Source organism: Mauremys mutica, chromosome 12 (assembly GCF_020497125.1).
Source record: "Mauremys mutica isolate MM-2020 ecotype Southern chromosome 12, ASM2049712v1, whole genome shotgun sequence".
Classification (NCBI taxonomy): domain Eukaryota; kingdom Metazoa; phylum Chordata; order Testudines; family Geoemydidae; genus Mauremys; species Mauremys mutica.
This window is the reverse complement of record NC_059083.1, coordinates 9,034,199-9,053,907: the sequence shown is the minus strand read 5'-3', so window position 1 is coordinate 9,053,907 and position 19,709 is coordinate 9,034,199. Positions and strand designations below refer to the sequence as shown.

At 48.3% G+C, this 19,709-nt stretch overlaps 1 protein-coding gene across 1 annotated transcript in view; it reads left to right on the top strand.

The window, feature by feature from the left end:
- Positions 1–19,050, top strand: part of LOC123345868 — a 46,641-nt gene extending 27,591 nt beyond the window's left edge. Inside the window, exons 11-17 of the mRNA XM_044982927.1 lie at positions 10,798–10,872; positions 11,196–11,279; positions 12,976–13,068; positions 14,320–14,531; positions 16,600–16,703; positions 17,824–18,044; positions 18,966–19,050. Of these exons, the coding sequence (XP_044838862.1) occupies positions 10,798–10,872; positions 11,196–11,279; positions 12,976–13,068; positions 14,320–14,531; positions 16,600–16,703; positions 17,824–17,971 (716 nt within the window). The 3' untranslated portion in view covers positions 17,972–18,044; positions 18,966–19,050. The remainder of the gene's footprint in view (positions 1–10,797; positions 10,873–11,195; positions 11,280–12,975; positions 13,069–14,319; positions 14,532–16,599; positions 16,704–17,823; positions 18,045–18,965) is intronic.
- The last annotated feature ends 659 nt before the right edge of the window (positions 19,051–19,709 follow it).

The window sequence follows — 19,709 nt, the reverse complement described above, 5'->3', positions numbered from 1 at the left end:
TCCCATCTTGGAAGGCAGCTGGTTCTGGCCAGTGGTGGGAAAAAAGGATGATGGAAGAGAGAGGGCCCAGGTGACCTTTTGGCCTGGGACTGAACTGAAGACAACGGACGGGGGAGGGGCTGTTGGGGAAGGTAATATAGGATGGTCGGCTGGAAGGAGGGGGCTGCTGGACTGGGGACAAATTGCAGCCTGAGCCACCTGGATGCAGGACAGATCCAGACGGGCTGGGCCGGGCGTTTCTAGCTCCAAAAGCCCTGAGAACTTCGTGTGCTGGGTTGAGCCATTCAATGAACCCTGCTGTTTTACGCTGGCTGAGTCACTGCGGGCTAGAGGCAGGGTTGCATTGCTCCCTCTGAGTGTGGAGGCCCCTGGGGTACAGAGCGAGTGGAGGGGGCCCAGGCGAGAGACAGGCCTGCTAAGGCTCAGAGAGGTGCAGTTCCAGGGGTGCAGGGCTTCACCCCCGACAGGGAGTGGCCCCCCCGAGCAGGCCTGTCACGCTGAAGGGGATTCCTCCCAGGGCCCGTACGGAGCTGAGAGCGCACAGGGCGCCTGGGTGCTAAACAGCTGCCCGAGGCAGACAGATCCCAGGATTAGCTTTTCCTCTCGTCAGGCACAACAGGCCAGATCCGCAGCGTGGGCGTAACTCCACCTTCTGACACAGGGGGAGGCGCTGCCAGGAAATCCCCCCCCTGAGCAATCACTGCGGCTCAACAGCTGGGAGTAGCGATTGCACAATCGGCATCAGTGCTGCCCCAGTGCTGGTGGCTGACACCCCCTCCCCCCCACCCGCCCCAAGCTGTGGGTCTCTGTGTGTCCCCGGTGCTCAGCCGGCAGCTGCAGAAAGGAGCGACCCCTCCCTGCCCCCAAGGCCGGCGTGTGCTCCACCCTGCATGGAGCAGCCAGGTGCAGAGGGATGAGCTGGGGCCTTGATGCTGCAGTTAGTGCTGGATGGGGGGTGATGTTGGGGTCTAGGTTGGGGCTCACAGAACATTAGTGCCACCCTGTTTGCCTAACCTGCCCAGTGGAGAACCAGAACCTCCCTCCTTCCTGTGTCCCCCCCTCCCTCAATGGAGGAGACTCCCTCTGCCCAGATGTCCCCTCCCCCCCCCAGCCCGCTAATGGAGAACTCCCCCTGCCACTTGCACCTCCCCCAAATGCAGGCACCTCCCGCTGCCCAGATCTTACGGGACTACTCGTGGTAGCAGCGTTTAGGGTGACCAGACAGCAAGTGTGAAAAATTGGGACGGATAATAGGATCCTATATAAGAAAAAGACCCCTGTGCTGTCCCTATAAAATCAGCACATCTGGTCACCCTAGTAGCGTTAAGCATGTGCCAGGTCTTTGCCGGATCAGGGCCCTGGGCTGTGAGCCGCAGTAGGCTGGGATGGTCCTATTGTTATATACGATGTGTGTGCAGCACCCAGCACCACGGGGCCCCAATACCCGGTGCGGGGCTTCAGGTGCTACCATAATACAGACTAAATACACAGATCTGAATCAGGAAGCCGACGGCTTTGGCTGTCTTCCACAGCTTTCCTGTCTGTTGTGCGGTGTGAAACCAGAGGGCTTTCTCATGAGCTCTGCTTTGTGGGGAAAGGGGGAATATTGCATGTGTTAGGTATTGGGTTGGGTTTTGGTTTTCCCCACGCTCCACCCCCAGCAGTTGCTTCTCTAGCCATAGCTCTTGGTCACTGTGCATTTGAAAACAGCCACTCGGGAAGTGCAAGGTAAGCCATGGAGTCTGGAAATGCTAACTCACTTTCACCATTTCCCTCGCGTCGGGGAGCTCGTCGGTTTCACTGCCACCACAGGAAGGTTACGCAGCTGTGTGTTTGGGGGATCAAGCCCTGCAAATCAGACCCCTGTTGAATTTTTTTTTTCAAATGAGAAATGGGGTTTTGATGATGTTTTTTACCAAAACATTTTTCATTCTCATCTTCTTTTTTTAGTGACATTTAAGAAAAAAATGATTTTTCCATTGCAAAATTGGAGGAGAAATCCCACTTTTTCTGTTTGTTTGTGTAAGGGGACTGTCGCCCCCTTACTAACATTCAGGGGGGGTGTTCTGGTTGGCTGCTCCCAGCACTAAAAGGAGAAGGGTCAATGGGAAATCAGGACCCTGAGACTGACAGTGGAGAGGCCAATGCTCCAGGTCAGCCTGATTGACAGGGCGGGCAGGCTAATCAGGGAGACAGGAGGCCAGGGGGGTCCCATCCTCCGTGTGAGCTCGGATTGCCTGGGGCAGACGGAGTGGGGCCGAGCTAAGGAGAGAGCAGGGGCCCGAGCTGAGCTGCTGGGAGCAGAGCTGCAGCCCCAAAGCCAGCGGGGCCAGACAAGCAGCCCAGGGAGCTGGAGGCAGCGCAGCAGCAGCAGCCGTGCTGAGGCACAGTGGAGCTGGAGCTAGAACAGTGGAGCTGGGGCTGGAGCAGTCCGGAGCCGGGTGCGGTGAGCAGCTAGGGAGAGCGAGGGGGACCCCGGGCAGTGGGCCCAGCACAGGGAGACGCCTCAGCCAAGAGGCTCTGCAGGCCAGACTTGGGGGGGATCATAACCCTGACAGGGCGGGGGTGATGCTGGGGAGAAGGGTCCTGCCACCCAGAGCCTGAGAGTGTGTGGCCACCGCCAGAGCAAGTGTCCGACCCGCAGCGTCCCTGCAGCACGGCCAGGGCCGGAGAAGGAGGCCTGGGACCTACAAGAAACAAACTGTGAACTGCCCTGATGTTCCAGAGACACTGGTTGTGATGTTCCCTGCCACAGAGCGGGGTGATGTGTTTCCTTCAGCCTTTCCCATTTTTCCTTTTTTTTTTTAAATTAATTGTTAATTAAATAACTTGTATTTGCTTTAAATTGTATGAAATGATCAGTGGGTGAGGGAGGTGCCCAGTGCAGAGAGAGCACCCCGGAGTGGGGACACCCTAGCCCCTGTCCTAGGTGACCACAGCAGGGTTGGGGGTCGAGCCCCCCAGGAATCCTGGGCCCAGCCTTGTCGGGGTTACGAGGACTCTGCCAGACAGGAGAGTGGAAGGGGAGTCCTCAAGGGCAGGGAGGCCTCTGGGTAAAGGAAGTGGGAGCGAGGAGTCAGATCCTTTCGCTAGCCCACTTCACCGGGGTAGCGCAGAACCCAGGAGAGTTCCCCACAACAGTGGGACCATTCCCCCGCTTACATTGTTTTGTTTTGTTTTTTTAAGTCGGAAAAAAGGGGAGAATTTTTTTTTAAAGGCAGTGGGGAAAAATGTGCGTAGATTTTCCACCCCACTTTCTCTCACTTCATTTAAGCTCTTTTGCACCTTGGATGGGGGGGGGACATTTTTTAAAAAGTATGTATGATTCCACACACACACACCCATACAGAAAAGAAAATTTTCAAAATGAAATTTTGTCAAAAAATAAAAATTGTGAATGTCTGAAATATTTCCCCCCTCAAAACATTGTTTAGACCCTGATCCTGCAAACACTTACGCATGTGCTTGACTTTACTCCTGGGAACAGCCCCGAGGACATCAGTACTTCCTCTGCAGGGTCACTGATACAGCAGGCACCACCCACTCAGTTGGGAAAATCCCCAGATTGCAGATCCCACATTTGAGGCTCCTTTACATTGGCTGCAGGCAGCAGGTTAGTGTAGACACTGCCTGTGCCAGGGGGAGAGTTCTCCAGCTGGGGTAGGTAATCCCTCCCTATGAGGGGATAGCTCGGTTGATGGGAGAACAGCACTGTCTACACCGACAGCGTGAATTTAAACTGAGCTTGTTAAACCCCTGGAAATGCTCTGGGCTGTTGTGACCCGTGGGGGGTGGGACATAAGGGGTGGGGCTATGCAGAGCTGTTGTTTTTTTCCATGCAGTCACTGGTAGCGCTGGTGGTTCATTTCTGTGTTTGTTTCACTTCTGCAGAGCTGCTGCTGCAGGGGTTAGGGTAAGTGGCGGATCCTCTGTTACAGGGGCTTGGGCGAAAGGGGCCGTCAGCCTAGGGGGGGACCAGAGGGGAGAGCGAGCTCCGTAGACAGCCAGGGTGTCTGGGGGTGTGTGGGGCTGTTGTTAGGGCACGGAGAGGGGCAGTGTGTGGGGCTGCTACCAGACTGGCTCCGAGCACCCATGGGCCTTGTTTTCTTTATAGGCTTTTTAACTTGTTAACTGACTGCCAGTCAACTCAGATTGGCCAACAGATCTGCGAAGGGGGGGTCCAGACCCTCCCCAGTCGTTTGTTGTTTGACTCTGTTGCCAGTTCAATGGCCGCGAGCTAAAACAGGAAGCAAAAACTCGTGTTTCCTTAGATTCAGGGCTTGTTTGTGTAGGAAAATTGCACCGACAGCGTGAATTTAAACTGAGCTTGTTAAACCCCTGGAAATGCTCTTAGTTTGGTTTAAAAGCAGGGTTTTTTTTCTGGTTTAGCTCAGCTTCGTTGGGAACAGGTTAATAGGGTGTCCACACAGGGGTTCACACTGGTTTAACGGAAGTGGTTGTGTTAATCCAGTGCACATTTGTGTGTCCAGGTTAGGTGAAGAAGGGGCCTCTGGCTGTTTGGAAGTTAGCAGAGGAAGGTAGGGCCTGTGCGAGGGAACGTGGGTGTGTTGATAAACGTCAGCTCAATATTAAGGAATTTGCCAGCATCTGAGAAGCAGGTTTGTGGATTTTTCCTCTGTTTCATGCTAAACACCAATAGTGGAAAATGAAAACAAACAAAGAAACAAAAAACAACCCGGAGGAGTCCAGGCCCAAATAAATGCGTTAGTTTCTAAGGTGCTACAAGGATGCCTCTTTATTTTTCATATTTTTTTGCTGATACAGACTAACACGGCTACCACTGAAACCTGTCGCCAATAGTGGAATTTGCTTCTAATGGGATATACTAGTTGTTTGAACACTTCTTTTCCTTGGGCCTGGTTTCTCTTGCCCTGTGCTTCGTGGTGGTGGTGGTTATTTTAATATCAAGTGAGAATAAAGTGCTCCCATGCTGGTGTGGTACCATTAGATATCCACTTTGCTCTGTGTAGAAGAGGCCCGCTCCTTGGTCTCTCTTCTACACAGAGCAAAGTGGATATCTAATGGTACCATGGTGGATCAGGCCCTGAGTGTTCGTGCTTTGTTACCTGAGCTGAGTTTTTTATCTTGGCTGTGTGTGAGAAATATGTAACAGCGGTGATAGGCCAAAATAAAACTAGGGATTGCATTGTGCGGGGCTGCTATAATCCAGAGTGGCTCTATTAAAGTCAATGGGTTCTGGGCCAAATTTGGACCCGTGGCTTTGGTGTCAGCGCAAAGTGATCGCGCTGAAGTGGATGGAGGTAGGGCTAGATTCTGCTTAGTTACCCTGGTGTAAATCCAGAGTGACACTGGAGTTCCACAGGCATGAGCAAGAGCAAAATTGGAACAGGAGGGCAGATTGATGCATAAACTTAGTATTTTTTTAGTCCAGTTTGTTTCAGGGCTGGTTAGGACTGCAATAAAAATCCATTTAGGAGATGAAAGGGGGGCAGGGTTGCCAATTTTGATTGGACGTATTCCTGGAGGTTTCACCCCCCCGACATAATCTTTAATTAAAGATTAATCTTTAATTCCTGCAGACTCCAAAACAATCCTGGAGGGTTGGCAACCCTAAAGGGAGGTGATTAGTCCCACGGTCAAACTCTGAGGCTTGGGGATTTAAGAGGGATAGCCTTGGGGGCGGCGAGTAAAGCGGGGGTTGTAGGAGATACACAGAAGAGTGTGTGGGTGCCTGGGTGCGTGGAGGGAAGTTTCTGAATGAGAACGGAATTAGGGTCGAGCCCGAGGGCTGGGGGGACAGTGAATTGGCCGTACCCCCTGTCCAGGGGGTGGCTGCTGTGGATTAGTGGGTGTGCGCGTGGAGGATCTGTGTAAAATTAATTGCTGCGTATGCATTTAAAAGGGCGTTTCGGTCAAAGGCCTGGTGTTTGTATTCTTACCCCTCCTCTCTTCCTGTACTTAACCTCTGTGCAGACATTAACTAAACAACCACACCCTGGGGCCCGGGCCAACTTCCAAACCCACGGGACAGGCTTGAGGACAACTCAGCGATTTGCCTTCTGTTGCTCTTTGCGTCTTAATTGTTTAGCTGTTGCCCAGAAAATGTCTGGAAACAGTGCATGGGCGGCACACACAGAACCTGAGCCAACCAAGCAGCAGAGCCCATCCCAGAAATCCCCCACCGAGCCCCTGCCTGGAGAGAGAACCTCCCCTTTTGGATGAGGAAAGCCACTTTCATGGGACTGTGTGATGAGCTCGCCCCAGCCCTGCGGCGCAAGGACACGAGAATGAGAGCTGCCCTGTCGCTGGAGAAGTGTGTGGTGATTGCGCTGTGGAAGCTGCCTACTCCAGACTGCTACCGATCAGTAGCTAACCAATTTGGAATGGGAAAGTCAACCGTTGGACCCATGTTGACAGAAGTGTGCAGGGCTATTAATCGCACCCTGCTCTGAAAGAGCATGACTCTGGGCAATGTGCAGGACATTGTGGTTGGCTTTGCACAGATGGGTTTCCCTAACTGCGGAGGGGCGATGGATGGCACACATATTCCAATTCTGGCACCACCCCACCTAGCCACCGAGTACATTAAGTGCCAGGAGTATTTCTCAATGGTTCTCCAGGTGCTTGTGGATCACTGTGGGCATTTCACAGACATTAACGCAGGCTGGCCCGGAAAGGTGCATGACACCCACATCTTTCAGAACACTGGCCTGTTCAGGAAGCTGCAAGCAGGGACTTTCTTCCCAGACCAGAAGATCACTGTAGGGGAAGTCGAAATGCCCATTGTGACCCTGGGAGACCCTGCCTACCCCTTAATGCCATGACTCATGAAACCATACATGGGGCAACTTGACAGCAGCAAGGAACAGTTCAACAACAGGCCGAGCAAGTGCAGAATGACTGTGGCGTGTACTTTTGGCCGTTTAAAGGCCCACTGGTGATGCCTGTATGGGAAGCTGGACCTGGCCGATGACAGTATTCCTGTGCTTATAGCCGCATGCTGTACGCTCCATAATATTTGTGAAGGGAAGGGTGAAAGCTTCACTCAGGGCTGGACTGCTGAGGCTCAGTGCCTGGAGGCTCAGTTTGAACAGCCAGAGATCAGGGCTATATAGAGGGGCACAGTGTGGGGCCATAAGGATCAGGGATGCTTTGGGGCAGCAATTTGAAGCTGAAAGCTACTAATATTTGTTGCTATGCTCGGGAGTGCAGTGCTTGTAATGCTAGGGGGTGATTGTTATTGGTGCAGATGATGCAATATGAAGGTTTAACATAATTGTCTGTTGCTTTGCAGGGCTCTGTTTGTTCAATTAATAGACTAAAGATTGCTTTCAAACCAACACAATTGTTTTACTAAAAAACAACCACCAGAGGAGAGAGTCAAACAAACAAAAAAACCCATCAGCAGTGGGGGGGGGGGGGGGGGATATAAGGGGAGGTCCCAGGCAGAGGTGGGGTCCCGGGACGGCTAAAGATTTCTGTATGTCCAGGGATCATATCCAACCTTCTCCTTTGGAGTTCAGTGGAGCAGGTACTGTACTTCAGCAGGGCCAAACTGCAGAGGGACGGGTGTTGAGTGTAGTGGGTACTGGGAGTCCGCAGTGCTGGACTGTGATGCGGGAGGAGTATTTGGTATTTGACACCCAAAAATCAGAGGCCACTGCTGAAAATGTGGCTGTTGTTTATCCAGCATGTCTCTTAATTCCTCCCTTACTTCTGCCCCAAAATGGGGCTCTTACCGAACCGTAGATAATGAAAGCTGCTCCAACCAACCACTCTCTTGTCTCTAACAGGCCTGGTTGCAAGCGAGCAATCGGTGCACGGAAATCCAAGAGCACTGGTAGTTGTGACAACACACGGCGACCCTGGAAGGAAGTGCTGTGGGGGCTTCACCTATAACAGCAAAATGGGTAGCTAGCAGTCGTCCAGGGGCGGCGCTCCCACACAGAGGTTGCAAGATCAAAAAAGCCTTTACTTCAAGTGTGGAAAAGGTCAGCTAGTGCACAGGTGAGTGAGCACCTTAATTCGTCTTCACTTGGAGTCTTCGCACTGAGACTGTGCTCTGTGTTGCTCAGGGCTGTGAAAAATTTCACACCCTGAGTGAGGTAGTTATGTCAGCCAAACCCTGTGTAGACATGGCTCGGTCAATGGAAGAATTCTTCAGTCAACCTAGCTACCACCTCTCGGAGAGGTGGATTCACTACACGCAGTGTTCTCAGTCAGGGGTACGTGTGATACGCAGAGGTCTTCCAGGGGAGTACGTCAACTTATCTAGACATTTGCCTGATTTTACAACAGGCTACATAAAAAGCACCAGCGAAGTCAGTACAAACTAAAATTTCATACAGACTCTGACTTTTTTACACCGCACTATACACTGAAATGCAAGTACAATATTTATATTCCAACTGATTTTTTTTTATAATTATATGGTAAAAAAAGAGAAAGTAGCAATTTTTCAGTAACAGTGGCTGTGACACTTTTGCGTTTTTATGTCTGATTTTGTAAGCAAGTATATTTTAAGTGAGGTGAAACTTGGGGGTACACAAGACAGATTGGACTCCTGAAAGGGGTACAGTGGTCTGGAAAGCTTGAGAGCCACTGAACTACAGCGACAAAATATCCCCTTCCATCGATGTACGAAGCATCTACACTATGGCACAGATGCAGTGGATGTAGTGTCGACATACCCTAGATTAGGCTGTGATCCTGCAAAGACTTAAGCATGTGCTTAACTTTACTACCCATAATTCCCTCATTCTCTCTCCCCCCACCCCTGGTCATTTAAAAAAATTTTTTTTTTCATGATTGGGGTGGTTAAGAGGAAAAATAAAAAAAATAAGTAAAAGGGGAAAGAAGAAGGAAAAAAGAAAAAGGAAAAATATTTTAGGAAAAAACCCACTCAAATGATCTATTTTGAATATAGCATAACTTACCAATTTTGATATTTTCTATGAACATTTTCTTTAATTTTTTGACTCTCTCTTCTTTAGCTCCCTGTTCCTTAGATCTTGAACTAAGCATGCTTTTGTAGAAACTTCTCTCCACCCAAAAAAATGGGCAGAGGGAAATTCCAGCTACAATGGTGAACGTTTCAGAAAGTTTTGAGTGCCTGAAAATGTGAGGTTTGGGAGGACAGTTGTCATGGAAACAGTTTTGCAACTAGAGCGGGTTGGAAAATGGGTTTTATTCACAGATTTTTATTGGTGACATTTCAAATATTAAAATAGTTCAGTTGCAACCTGAAATGTTACAGTTGGGAAGTGGAGAGAATTCTGTGGCTGGATTTAAAGAATAAATGTACGGTAACTGCTCACTTAATGTTGTCCCGGTCAACGCTGTTTCCTTGCTGATCTATTAGGGAACAAGCTCGGGAACGAGCTCGTTTAAACTTGCGCAATGCTCCCTTATAACGTCATTTGGCAGCTGCCTGTTTTGTCCACTGCTGGCAGGATTCTCTGGAAGAGCAGCCCCTCCTTGTGGGGATTAGAATGGGGGGGGGAGGGCCAGCAGCCCCCCCATCAGCTCCCCTAAATTCCCTGTAAGCCAAAGTATGTGGCTCAGCAGTTGCTCAGCAGCAGTTCAGCTGTCCCTACCCCCACTGCCGCCCCCTGCCTTGGAGCTGCTCCTGGGAGCCTCTGGCTTGCTGGTGGAGGGGTGGAAAGGGGGGCTGATGTCAGGATGGCCCCCTGCTCCGTATCCCCTCTTCACAAAGTGGAGGAGGGGGCAGGGCTCAAGAACAGAGCGGGGGAGGGGGAGCTTGCTGGAAGCTGTTGCTTCCTGTCTGAACTGGCTGATCTGCTTAAAAGGGCAATGTACTTGAAGTGGGATCAGCGTGCTTAAAGGGGCAATGCATGTCTCTCTTTTTCACTCATGCACCCCCCGCCCCCCAGCACTTTGGCAAGTCAGCACCTGTGCAGCCGTGCATGTGCTGTCCGGTGGAGGGAGTGGTGCGCTCCAGCTGGATAACGTGGGTTCATCATCATGTTCAGTTTTTGCAGGAAAGTGTTTGCAGCCACTGCCCTGCATCTATTGCGTTTCCTCCCTCCTGCCTCAGTCCATGCTGCCTTGTAGAGTGTGAGGCTACATTAACAAGAGCCTATTAGCCCTTGAGGGCTCAGCCGAGTGCTAGTTCATCATTTAGCAGTAAGGCATCCCTGGGAAATATCCCATCCTCTGACTCCTACACCTCAACCAAGCTTCACAATCATTCATTGCTGTATACAATATTAAACTGTTTAAAATTGTTTAAAACTTATACTGCATATGTATATAATGTCTTTTGTCTGTTAATTTTTTTTCCCCTGGAATCTAACCCCCCATTTACATTAATTCTTATGGGGAAATTGGATTCACTTAACATAGTTTCGCATAAAGTCGCATTTTTCAGGAACAGAACCACAACGTTGAGTGAGGAGTTACTGTATCTGTTTTCTGAGCTCTCCCAAGTGCCCCCTAGGGGCTGTAGCTCAAAGGGGGGACTCCTTTACACGTGAGATGCGCGGGGGAGTGCTCACGGCGTAGATACAGCCACAAAACTCTCCTGACCCATTGTGGCAGTCTGCTCAATACGCTGACTCCGGCAGTTCGAATAATTTCCACCTATTCTGAAATGTCACTGTAATTTAATTTAATCCAATCCAGTGAGCTCTTGTCCATCCTGTTTTAGCCTGGCATATAGGAACTGGACAGACACTGCCACCTACTGGAGGAGCCTTTGAAAGGAAAGAACCTAGAGCTGGGATTGTTACAGCTGACCTGGAAAAGTTGGTCAGGAGACAGGGACATTTTTATTACCTTTATTTTTGTTCCCAGCCAGTTCTGTTCTGAGAGCAAAAATGGAGATTGCCATTCAGCATCAATATGTGGACCCAGAGAAGCAGGAGTCAGGTAATTTGACAGTCCCTCCTACCTCTTTTTCTTTGTTCAGGGTGGGGAAGAAACATGGTCTCAACCGGGATCGGTTCCTGAGCATCAGGGATGGGTCCAACTTTCACAGGGGTGAGGAACCATTGTGGGAGTTTGCAGTGGCTCAGCTCCTTTCAAAGTAAGCCAAAGAAGTTCCAGACAGAGCTGAGACAGAACAGAGACACCACAGAACGAAAGGGTGTCGGATATTTCAGGCCAGATCCTCAGCTGGCGTAAAACTCTAGAGTCCATGTCTCCTTCTGCTGTGGTTTGTTGCTACTTGGGACTTGTCTTTACCTTGGCAGGGGAAAAATTGATTTGGCTGGAGACTCAAAGCACCAAGTCACCCATCCAGCGAGAGGAAAGCGTTCTGGATAATGATCAGAAGGGTAAGCCAAATTACAACATAAGTATTTAGGCCAGTGGCTGCACGCTTTGCGTGTCTTCTCTCTGGCAATAACCCACAGCCTTGTGTGTGTTGATGTCAGAACGAGAGTTCCTCATTTGAATGTTAAATGTGTTTCTTGTTACGCCAGCCAGGGTTAATGTTGAGATGTCGTAAGTCAGGGACATCTCTCATACTCTTGGAGCACGGACCATCTCTTAATAGAGAGAGTATCTTGTAATTTCCCTGGCCCAAACACAGTCCCGCAACATCCTTGTGGTAACTACAGCACTTACTTTCCTGGAAAAGCAACAGTAAAGAAGTGCTTAGGCCAGAATTTTCAATGGTCCTCAGCCAAATTTTCAGAAGAGCTCAGCACTACAGCTACTGGGAAAATATGTGTGTGGGAGGGAGGTGGTGTGTGTGTGTGTTTTTGTTTCTTTGGGTCCCACCCCCCAGCAGAAGACCTTTTATTTGGGGGGATGGAGTGGGAGGCAAAAATTCAAAACCCAACATACTTTGATTTGGAAATTCTGCCATGGTGCCTCGTGGGAGTTGTAGTTTGGGTACTTCATGCCCTCATTCCCCTGTATAGGCCCAGCTGCCTGGTTGAACTACTTTTCCCATTAAGCACTGTGGTCTCCCCTCTTGGAGAGGGGAGGTGGTGCGTCAGGGGAGATCGAGTGCTTCCATGCGCCCATTCTCCTACATGGGCCAGGCTTTAACTACAGCTCCCATGAGACGCTGCAGCAGCATTTCCAAACCAAAATATTTCTGTTTTCAGGCATTCAGGTTTTTGATGAAGAATCAAATTTTTTTGTGTAAAATTTTCCATCTAAACTGGGGTCTTTTAACAAACTTTTTTTTGCTAAACATGTCTGCTTCCTTTGGAAATAGATTTCCATTTGGAAATGTTGCCACAGTGCCTCATGGGAGTTGTAGTTCAGTTACCTCATGTCCCCATTCTTTATGGCCTGGGCTCTGCATTGGGACTATATCTCCCATGATGTACCACAGTCAGAGACTCCCTTGCAAAGAAGAGAGACTCTGATGCATCATGGGAGCTGTAGTCTGGTCAGGGAGCACCTCCTATAGAGGAAAATTCGGGCATGAGACACTTGAACTACAACACCCATGAGTCACTATGATGGTATTTCCAAATAAAAATAGTTTTGCTGTTGATATTTGGGGGCGGGAGGAGTGAAAAATCAAAAATTTCCTTGGAAAAGTTTGATTAAAAAGGTAATAAAGGTAATAATTGGAGATATACCAATCTCCTAGAGCTGGAAGGGACCTCGAAAGGTCATCGAGTCCAGCCCCCTGCCTTCACTAGCAGGACCAATTTTTGCACCAGATCCCTAAGTGGCCTCCTCAAGGATTGAACTCACAACCCTGGGTTTAGCAGGCCAATGCTCAAACCACTGAGCTATCCCTCCCCCCTTTTTTTTTCTATTTTTTTTTCTATTTTTTTTTCAACTATCCCCAAGGGATTAAAAAAGCCATTTTCAGACTAGCTCTACTACTGATAGCTGAGTGGCCTATATAGAATTTTCACTCTTGTTCTCCTTTCTCAACGTTAAGGGTTAACTGCAAATCAACCAGGTTTTTGTTTTGTTTTGTTTTGTTGGCTAATAAGTCTAGTGACTGGCTAGTTCCTCCACCAGAACAGCCCTAGGGATTCATGGCTCTTTCTCTTTCAGTTCGTGTGTGTACATGGGGGACGGCCACTCGTCTCAAAGTCCTAGCTGGAATCGCAGGCACAGCTGTGGCTATAACGCTCATCATTTTAGCAGGTGTGTGGCCACCTTTGCTTCCCCCAGTCTTTGTGTTCTCTGAGCGCTGGGATTGCTACAAACTCTTACCTTGTCCTCATGGCTTCTGGCTGTGGAGGTTCTGCTTTGCTCCGCTCCAGCACAGTACTATCTGCAAGGCGCTCAGCTACTAAAGGATTTAACCAGGGACATTCGTCCTGTCCCCCAACCCAGGGAATTACCGTCTCCATTTTAGAAGTGGGGAAACCAAGACACAGAGACTAGGGCCGTAGTTCTCAAAAGTGGCCTCTGATTAATTGTATTAGTTTGGCTGGCTGACTAGAGACCACGTAAAGGGGCCTGGTCGTTAAAGGTGCTGGGTACTCACAACCATGAAGTCTGTGGGGCCCATAGGATTCAACCCTGCTGAGGTATCTCAAGTCAGGCAGCTGAAAAATCAGAGGTCTCCCTTGGAAGTCCAGCAGTCAGTGGCAGAGAGAGGATTTGAACCCAGAGCTTCCAAGTCCTAGCCCAGAGCCTTCATCACAGGACCAGTCTCTCCCATTCCAGCAGTTCTCAAAAAGGCTTTATCTAAGACACATCTTCCCCTGACCTATCCCTTTTCTTCTGCAGGGTATACGGCCATCAGGCTGTTCCCCATCCTCCACCTAACCCCTAATGTACTGGCCCCGTTCATCAAGCACTGTGCACTGTCAGGAATCAGGATCCCTCCTCCTCCCAGCAGCAGCTGCTCTTCCCACCCTCCTGGCGGCAGAGACCAATCACGGTTACTGCAGTAACCGTATTTTTGGTGTCCGGTCAGCACTGCACAGGTCCCTTTTTGACTGGACTTTCCAGTTGAAAACCAGACACCTGGCAACATTCTCCTTTATGGGCTGGGTTTGCCAGCTGGACTACATCCCTATAATGCATTATAGCCAGGGAGTCCCATGATGCAACACTTCCCATCACCAAGATGAGAGATTGGGGCGCATCATGGAAGATGTAGTCTGACCAGGGAGCCTGGAATATAGAGAATGGAGAAATGAGGCACCCAAACTACAACTCCCATGAGACACTGCAGCAGCATTTCCAAATCAAAATATCTGGGAGTCTGATCGCCGAAAATTCAGTGTTTTCTGCAGGGGGTGGAAACCCATTTTCTGACCAGCTGTAGTTGAAACCATGGGCTACCTCTGTCCTTCCACAAAGCCTGAATCTTTGGGGCTTATTCCGCTTCCCAGTCCAGAAGCAGAGGAGAGAATCTAACTGTTCTCACGTTCTCACTTTCAGTGCTGACAACCAGATCCCATGTGACCAGTTCTCCTTCCCCTGCCGCCTCGTATCCAGTCTCCGGTCCAGGCCCCTCCTGCCCTGGCAGCTGGATCGGGTACCGAGGGAAATGCTATTATTTCTCAGAGATGGAAGGGAATTGGACCTACAGCCAGAGCCAGTGCTCAGCACTCAGTGCCTCCCTGGCTGTGATTGACAGTGAGCAGGACCTGGTAAGAAGGAAACAAATGCTAATATATATATATTTTATAGCAACCACAACACACAGATTTTGGAATAGTCAGGAATGAGTCAGGCCAGGGCCCCAGTCCCACAGCTCATCAGCAAAGCTGCTGGTGCCTCTAGTGGCAGGAGACCAAGTGGAATGGAAATTCTGGTAGTTGAATTTGAATCTGCCTCTTTTAATGAAGTCATGGCAGAGATTTCACAGAAGGTTGACAGGCCATTGCAATTAATAATAATAATATTTATCACTGTAGCACCTAGGGGCCCTCATCATAGACCGGGACCCCTTTGTGCTAGGTGCTGTACAAACACAAAATGAAAAGACTGTCCCTGCCCCATTATGAATCTAGTTCTCCCTTCCCCAAATTAAATGCCTTCTAACTTTCTTCAAAAAAATCTTAGCACATAATTTTTCATGCTTGGTTTCAGCCCCAGAGGGTCTAGTTGCTAGTGCAGGAGGAGAATAAGAAGCTTCCCCCAAAATCACAAGGCTGCTCACTGGAAGGTGATTGACCTGCTGCACATCTTATGTATTGACAATGCCTAAATTGTCATAGTGACGGGTTTGGTCATAGAGACCCCCTTGGGACTGTCACCTGACGTGCTGAATTTACCTCTGAGCCATTTTCCCTGCCAGCTTGGGACTCCAGAACCCTGCCTCGTTGAGCCAGACACGCAAGCCTGCTGCAACACAGACCCAGGTCTGGACCACGCCCCCAAAGCTGCAGACTCTAACCAAAAACTGCTCAGCAGGTCACCTTTCTCCAGCACCCAGTTCCCAATTGGATCTAAACCCTGAATAAATCCGCTTTACTCTGTACAAAGCTTATACAGGGTAAACTCATAAATTGTCCACCCTCTATAACACTGATAGAGAGATATGCACAGCTGTTTGCTCCCCCAGATATTAATCACTTACTCTGGGTTAATTAATAAACAAAAGTTAATGTATTAAGTATAAAAAGTAGGATTTAAGTGGTTCCAAGTAATAACTGACAGAACAAAGTAAGTTACCAAGCAAAATAAAACAAAACATGCAAGTCTAAGCCTAATACATTAAGAAACCGAATACAGGTAAATCCAATAAGCATCTTTCACTGACTAGACTCCTTCCTAGTCTGGCCCCAATCCTTCCCCTGGTACAATCCTTGTTCATTCCAGCTCAGATGGTAACTAGGGGATTTCTCCATGACTGGCTGCTCCCTTTGTTCTGTTCTACCCTCTTTTATAGCTTTGGCACAAGGCAGGAATCCTTTGTTTCTCTCTGGGTTCCCATCCCTCCTTCTAAATGGAAAAGCACCAGGTTAAAGATGGATTCCAGTGTCATGTGACATGACATGTTCACATGTCCTGTGAGCCCCCCTCCATTCTTTCAGGATTGGCCCGCACATAGGCAGTGGAGGCTTGCAGGTAAACAGAGCCATCTACAGTCAATTGTCCTAGCTAATGGAAGCCTTCAAGATTCCAAACCACCATTAATGGCCCACACTTTGCATAACTACAATAGGACCTCAGAGTTATACTTCATATTTCTAGCTTCATATACAAGAATGATATATGCATACAAATAGGAGGAATATATTCAGTAGTTTATAACCTTTGTTATGATACCTTACAAGAGACCTTTTGCATAAAGCATGTTCCAGTTATATCATATTTACACTCATCAGCATATTTCCATAAAACATATGGAGTGCAATGTCACAGTCATCTTTAGGTTTCAGAGTTGACACACCGTAGTGGTGCACAGGACAGTTCATGCCACTCTCAGACCTATTAGATCAGACTCTCTATAGACTGAGGCAGTTGTTGATGCGTAAGTCACATTCTGGGCAGCTCCCCCATCTCAAAGCTATTGTCTCAGGCTCTCTGCAAACTCAGGCAAGAAAGCTGACACCGTAGAACACAATTCTTCCGCCAGTGGTGAATTCTGTGGCTGCAGATTTCACGGGGTTCTGATTGTTATTCTTCCGTAATGCAGGAACATAATGCTCTATGGGATTGTCTGTGGCCTTTGCACATAACTGCTTCCCCCTTTGCTTTTCTTCTTGTAAGATTTTCATGCTGCGCTTTAAAGTCAGAACAGATCCATGGATCGACCTCCGGAGGGAGCCCGGTCAGGGGTGGAAATGGCCCAACGGTTTGGAATTCAACAACTCGTGAGTCCTTTTCTTTCTCTTCTTACCGACTGTCAGGCTTTTGGTTGAAGTCATGTAAAATGCCAGCTGTGGTGGCGGCAGCCAGCCAGGGTTCTTGATCTACAATTTAGAAATGTGGAAAAACCTGTCTTGTGTCTCCGGTTGCCACCCATGTTCTCCCCTGCTGGGCGGGAGTGGATTTCTGGGACCTGGCGAGTTGAGTTCTTATCAGAGGAGAAATTAGCGGTGTGGAGTTTGTTGGGTATATTAAGTGTAATCGTCTCACATAGAGTAGCACCCTGAGGGAGTAACTCTAATAATAGAGGCCTGATTTGCCACTTATGTAAAACTGGGGTGTAACTCCATTGATTTCAACCCTGGGGTGAAACGGGCCGGCGAGCTTGAAATCCTTCCCATTTCTAGAGCTGACAGAAATTTATCTAGAATTAAAAATTTGTAGGTGGGGGGTATGTCAAAAAATGGCCCTTTTTTCCAAATGGAAAACTCTGAAAAAATGTCCGGCGTGGTTCTTTTTTTAAATATTTGAAACTTTGTATTGAAAGTTTTGATCCATTGTCTTGTTTGCGTCCTGTTTCCCAGTCAATTTTGAAAATCAAAATTGTTGTTAAAAATGACAATTTTTGGAAGGGAAAAATGTGACCAAAAACTTTTTAAAGAAATGGAAACTAGGTCCATTTTGAGCCCTGGGGAATAAAAACAATGTCAACAGCTCAGAAATTTGGGGGAAGGATACTGAGTTTTCTTTTTTTTTTTTAATTAGCTCTAAGGTAAAACTTTCAAAAGCTCCGAAGTGACTTAGATGGCTACGTCCCACTTTCAAAATTGACATAGGGCCTAAATGTCATTAGCTTTCAATGACATTTAGGGCCCAGATCCTCAAAGGTATTTATAAATGGAAGTGAGGAGCCTACACGGCTTTGAGGATCTAAGCCTAAGTGCTGGTGTGCCTTTTGAATATGGGGCTTAGATGCCTTTGAAAATGCTACCCCAGTCCTCCCTGCTCCCTGATTGGCTCAAGACATTAAATTCCTCTCCTACCAGGGAGGAGCCTGAGAGTGCTGTGTAGCCTCACAAGCGTGGAGTGTCTGTCTCTTAGCGTCACCTCACCTGTTCGTTCCAGGTTTGTCATTCGAGGGGAATCCGACTGCGCTTTCCTGAGCGAAGACACCGTCAGCTCTTCGAGATGCTACATTGAGCGAAACTGGATCTGCAGCAAACCCGATGCCTATGCAAAGGGAACTGATACGAGGGGGGACTTGAGAGTCTAAAAGTTAAAATTGCAGCTCTGCTTTGAAATAAGATTTTGAAAAATGGCATTGGAAGGGTGATAAATGAAGAGGGGTGGGGGGGCATAGCTCCCTTTGATGGACACCCAGCCAGCCAGTTAGCTGTAAAATCCCTTTTGGTAGCTGTTCTCTACTTGCTTTACCTGGAAAGGGTTAAAAAATCCCCCAGGTAAAGAAAAGAAAGTGGGCACCTGACCAAAAGAGCCAATGGGAGGGCTAGAACTTTTTAAAATTGGGAAAAACTTCCCTTTGTTGGTTGTTCTCTCTGGGCTGCAGGGACATGGAGCAGCAATGCTATAAGCAGGAATGCTGGGTAAGGTTTGAACTAGGTATGAGAAATACCTAGAAGGAATCATTTGGATAGGTAATGTTTAGATAAACACGATCAAGTTATATCTTTATTTTGGCTTGTGGATCTCCTCTGTGCTAGCCCCAGATGCTTTTGTTTGCTTGTAACCTTTAAGCTGAACCCCCAAGAAAGCTATTTTGGGTGCTTGATTTTTGGAATTGCTGTTTTAAAATTTAGCAAAAGCCTAAATTCCAAATGTATTTTCTTTTTTGTTTTTAATAAAATGTACCTTTTTTAAGAACAGGATTTGGATTCTTGTGTCCTAAGAGATTTGTGCACATGGTTTTTTTTTATTAGCTGGTGGCAACAGCTAATTTCCTTTGTTTCCTTTCTCAGCTCGTGTGTGTGTGTGTGTGTGTGTGTGTGTGTGTGTGTGTGTGTGTGTGTGTGTGTGTGTGTGTGTGTGTGTGTGTGTGTGTGTGTGTGTGTGTGTGAGAGAGAGAGAGAGAGAGCGCAAGCTTGAGGGTATCCAACAGGGAGGAATTCTCAAGTCCTCTTTCCTGGGTCCAAGGCGGTTTTTTGCATTTGGGTGGTGGCAGTTTTTACCAAGCCAAGGTCAGAGAAAAGTTGTAACCTTGGGAGTTTAATACAAGCCTGGACTAGCCAGTATTAATTTTTAGAATCCTTGTGGGCCCCCACTTTCTGCATTCGAAGTGCCAGAGTGGGGATTCAGCCTTGACAGGAGGTTTCAGGGTTATTACTTCTCAGCAAATTTATCAAATGTGCCCATGTTCAAGGGAAAAACTGCAAGCCAAACTTTCCCCACCGTGACCCCGCCCAGGAAACCTCCTCACCCAGTCCTCTTCCCATGCTGCCTTGGTGACCTCTGGGCAGCCCCATTGCTTCCTGTGGGGCTTGCACAGCTATAAGGCCCAGATCCACAGAGGGTCTTAGGCATTGCAACACTCGGTGTTTCAAAACCTAGCGCGTAGGGGTCTGGCCAGCCAGCAGAATCCACAGCTCTGAATTAGGCGCTCTCCAAATAAGGCACCCTTACTCTGGAATGAGAGCATCCACCCATGGGAGTTAATCTACTTTCATTCATCACCTCCTCTCTTATTCTGGATTAATTTTTAGGTGTGAACAAGCCCCCCATAAGAACCTAAAACACTTAGTGATTTTGGAAATTGTACCCATAGCATGTGTATATATCAATAAGAATATACAGAAAATGACACCTCGGAGATACTGGTTTGTGCTCTGCAAACACCTTTCTATATTTTAACAAAAATAAAATTCCAGTTGCAGTAAGAAATGAAGAATCAAGTTCTGACCCAGTGAGAGCAGCTAAACCTGAGGCCTTGGGGCTCCACGTGTATCTTACACTCTGAGGCCCAGGAACTTATGCACGTTGGTCTAGATTTGTTTTCA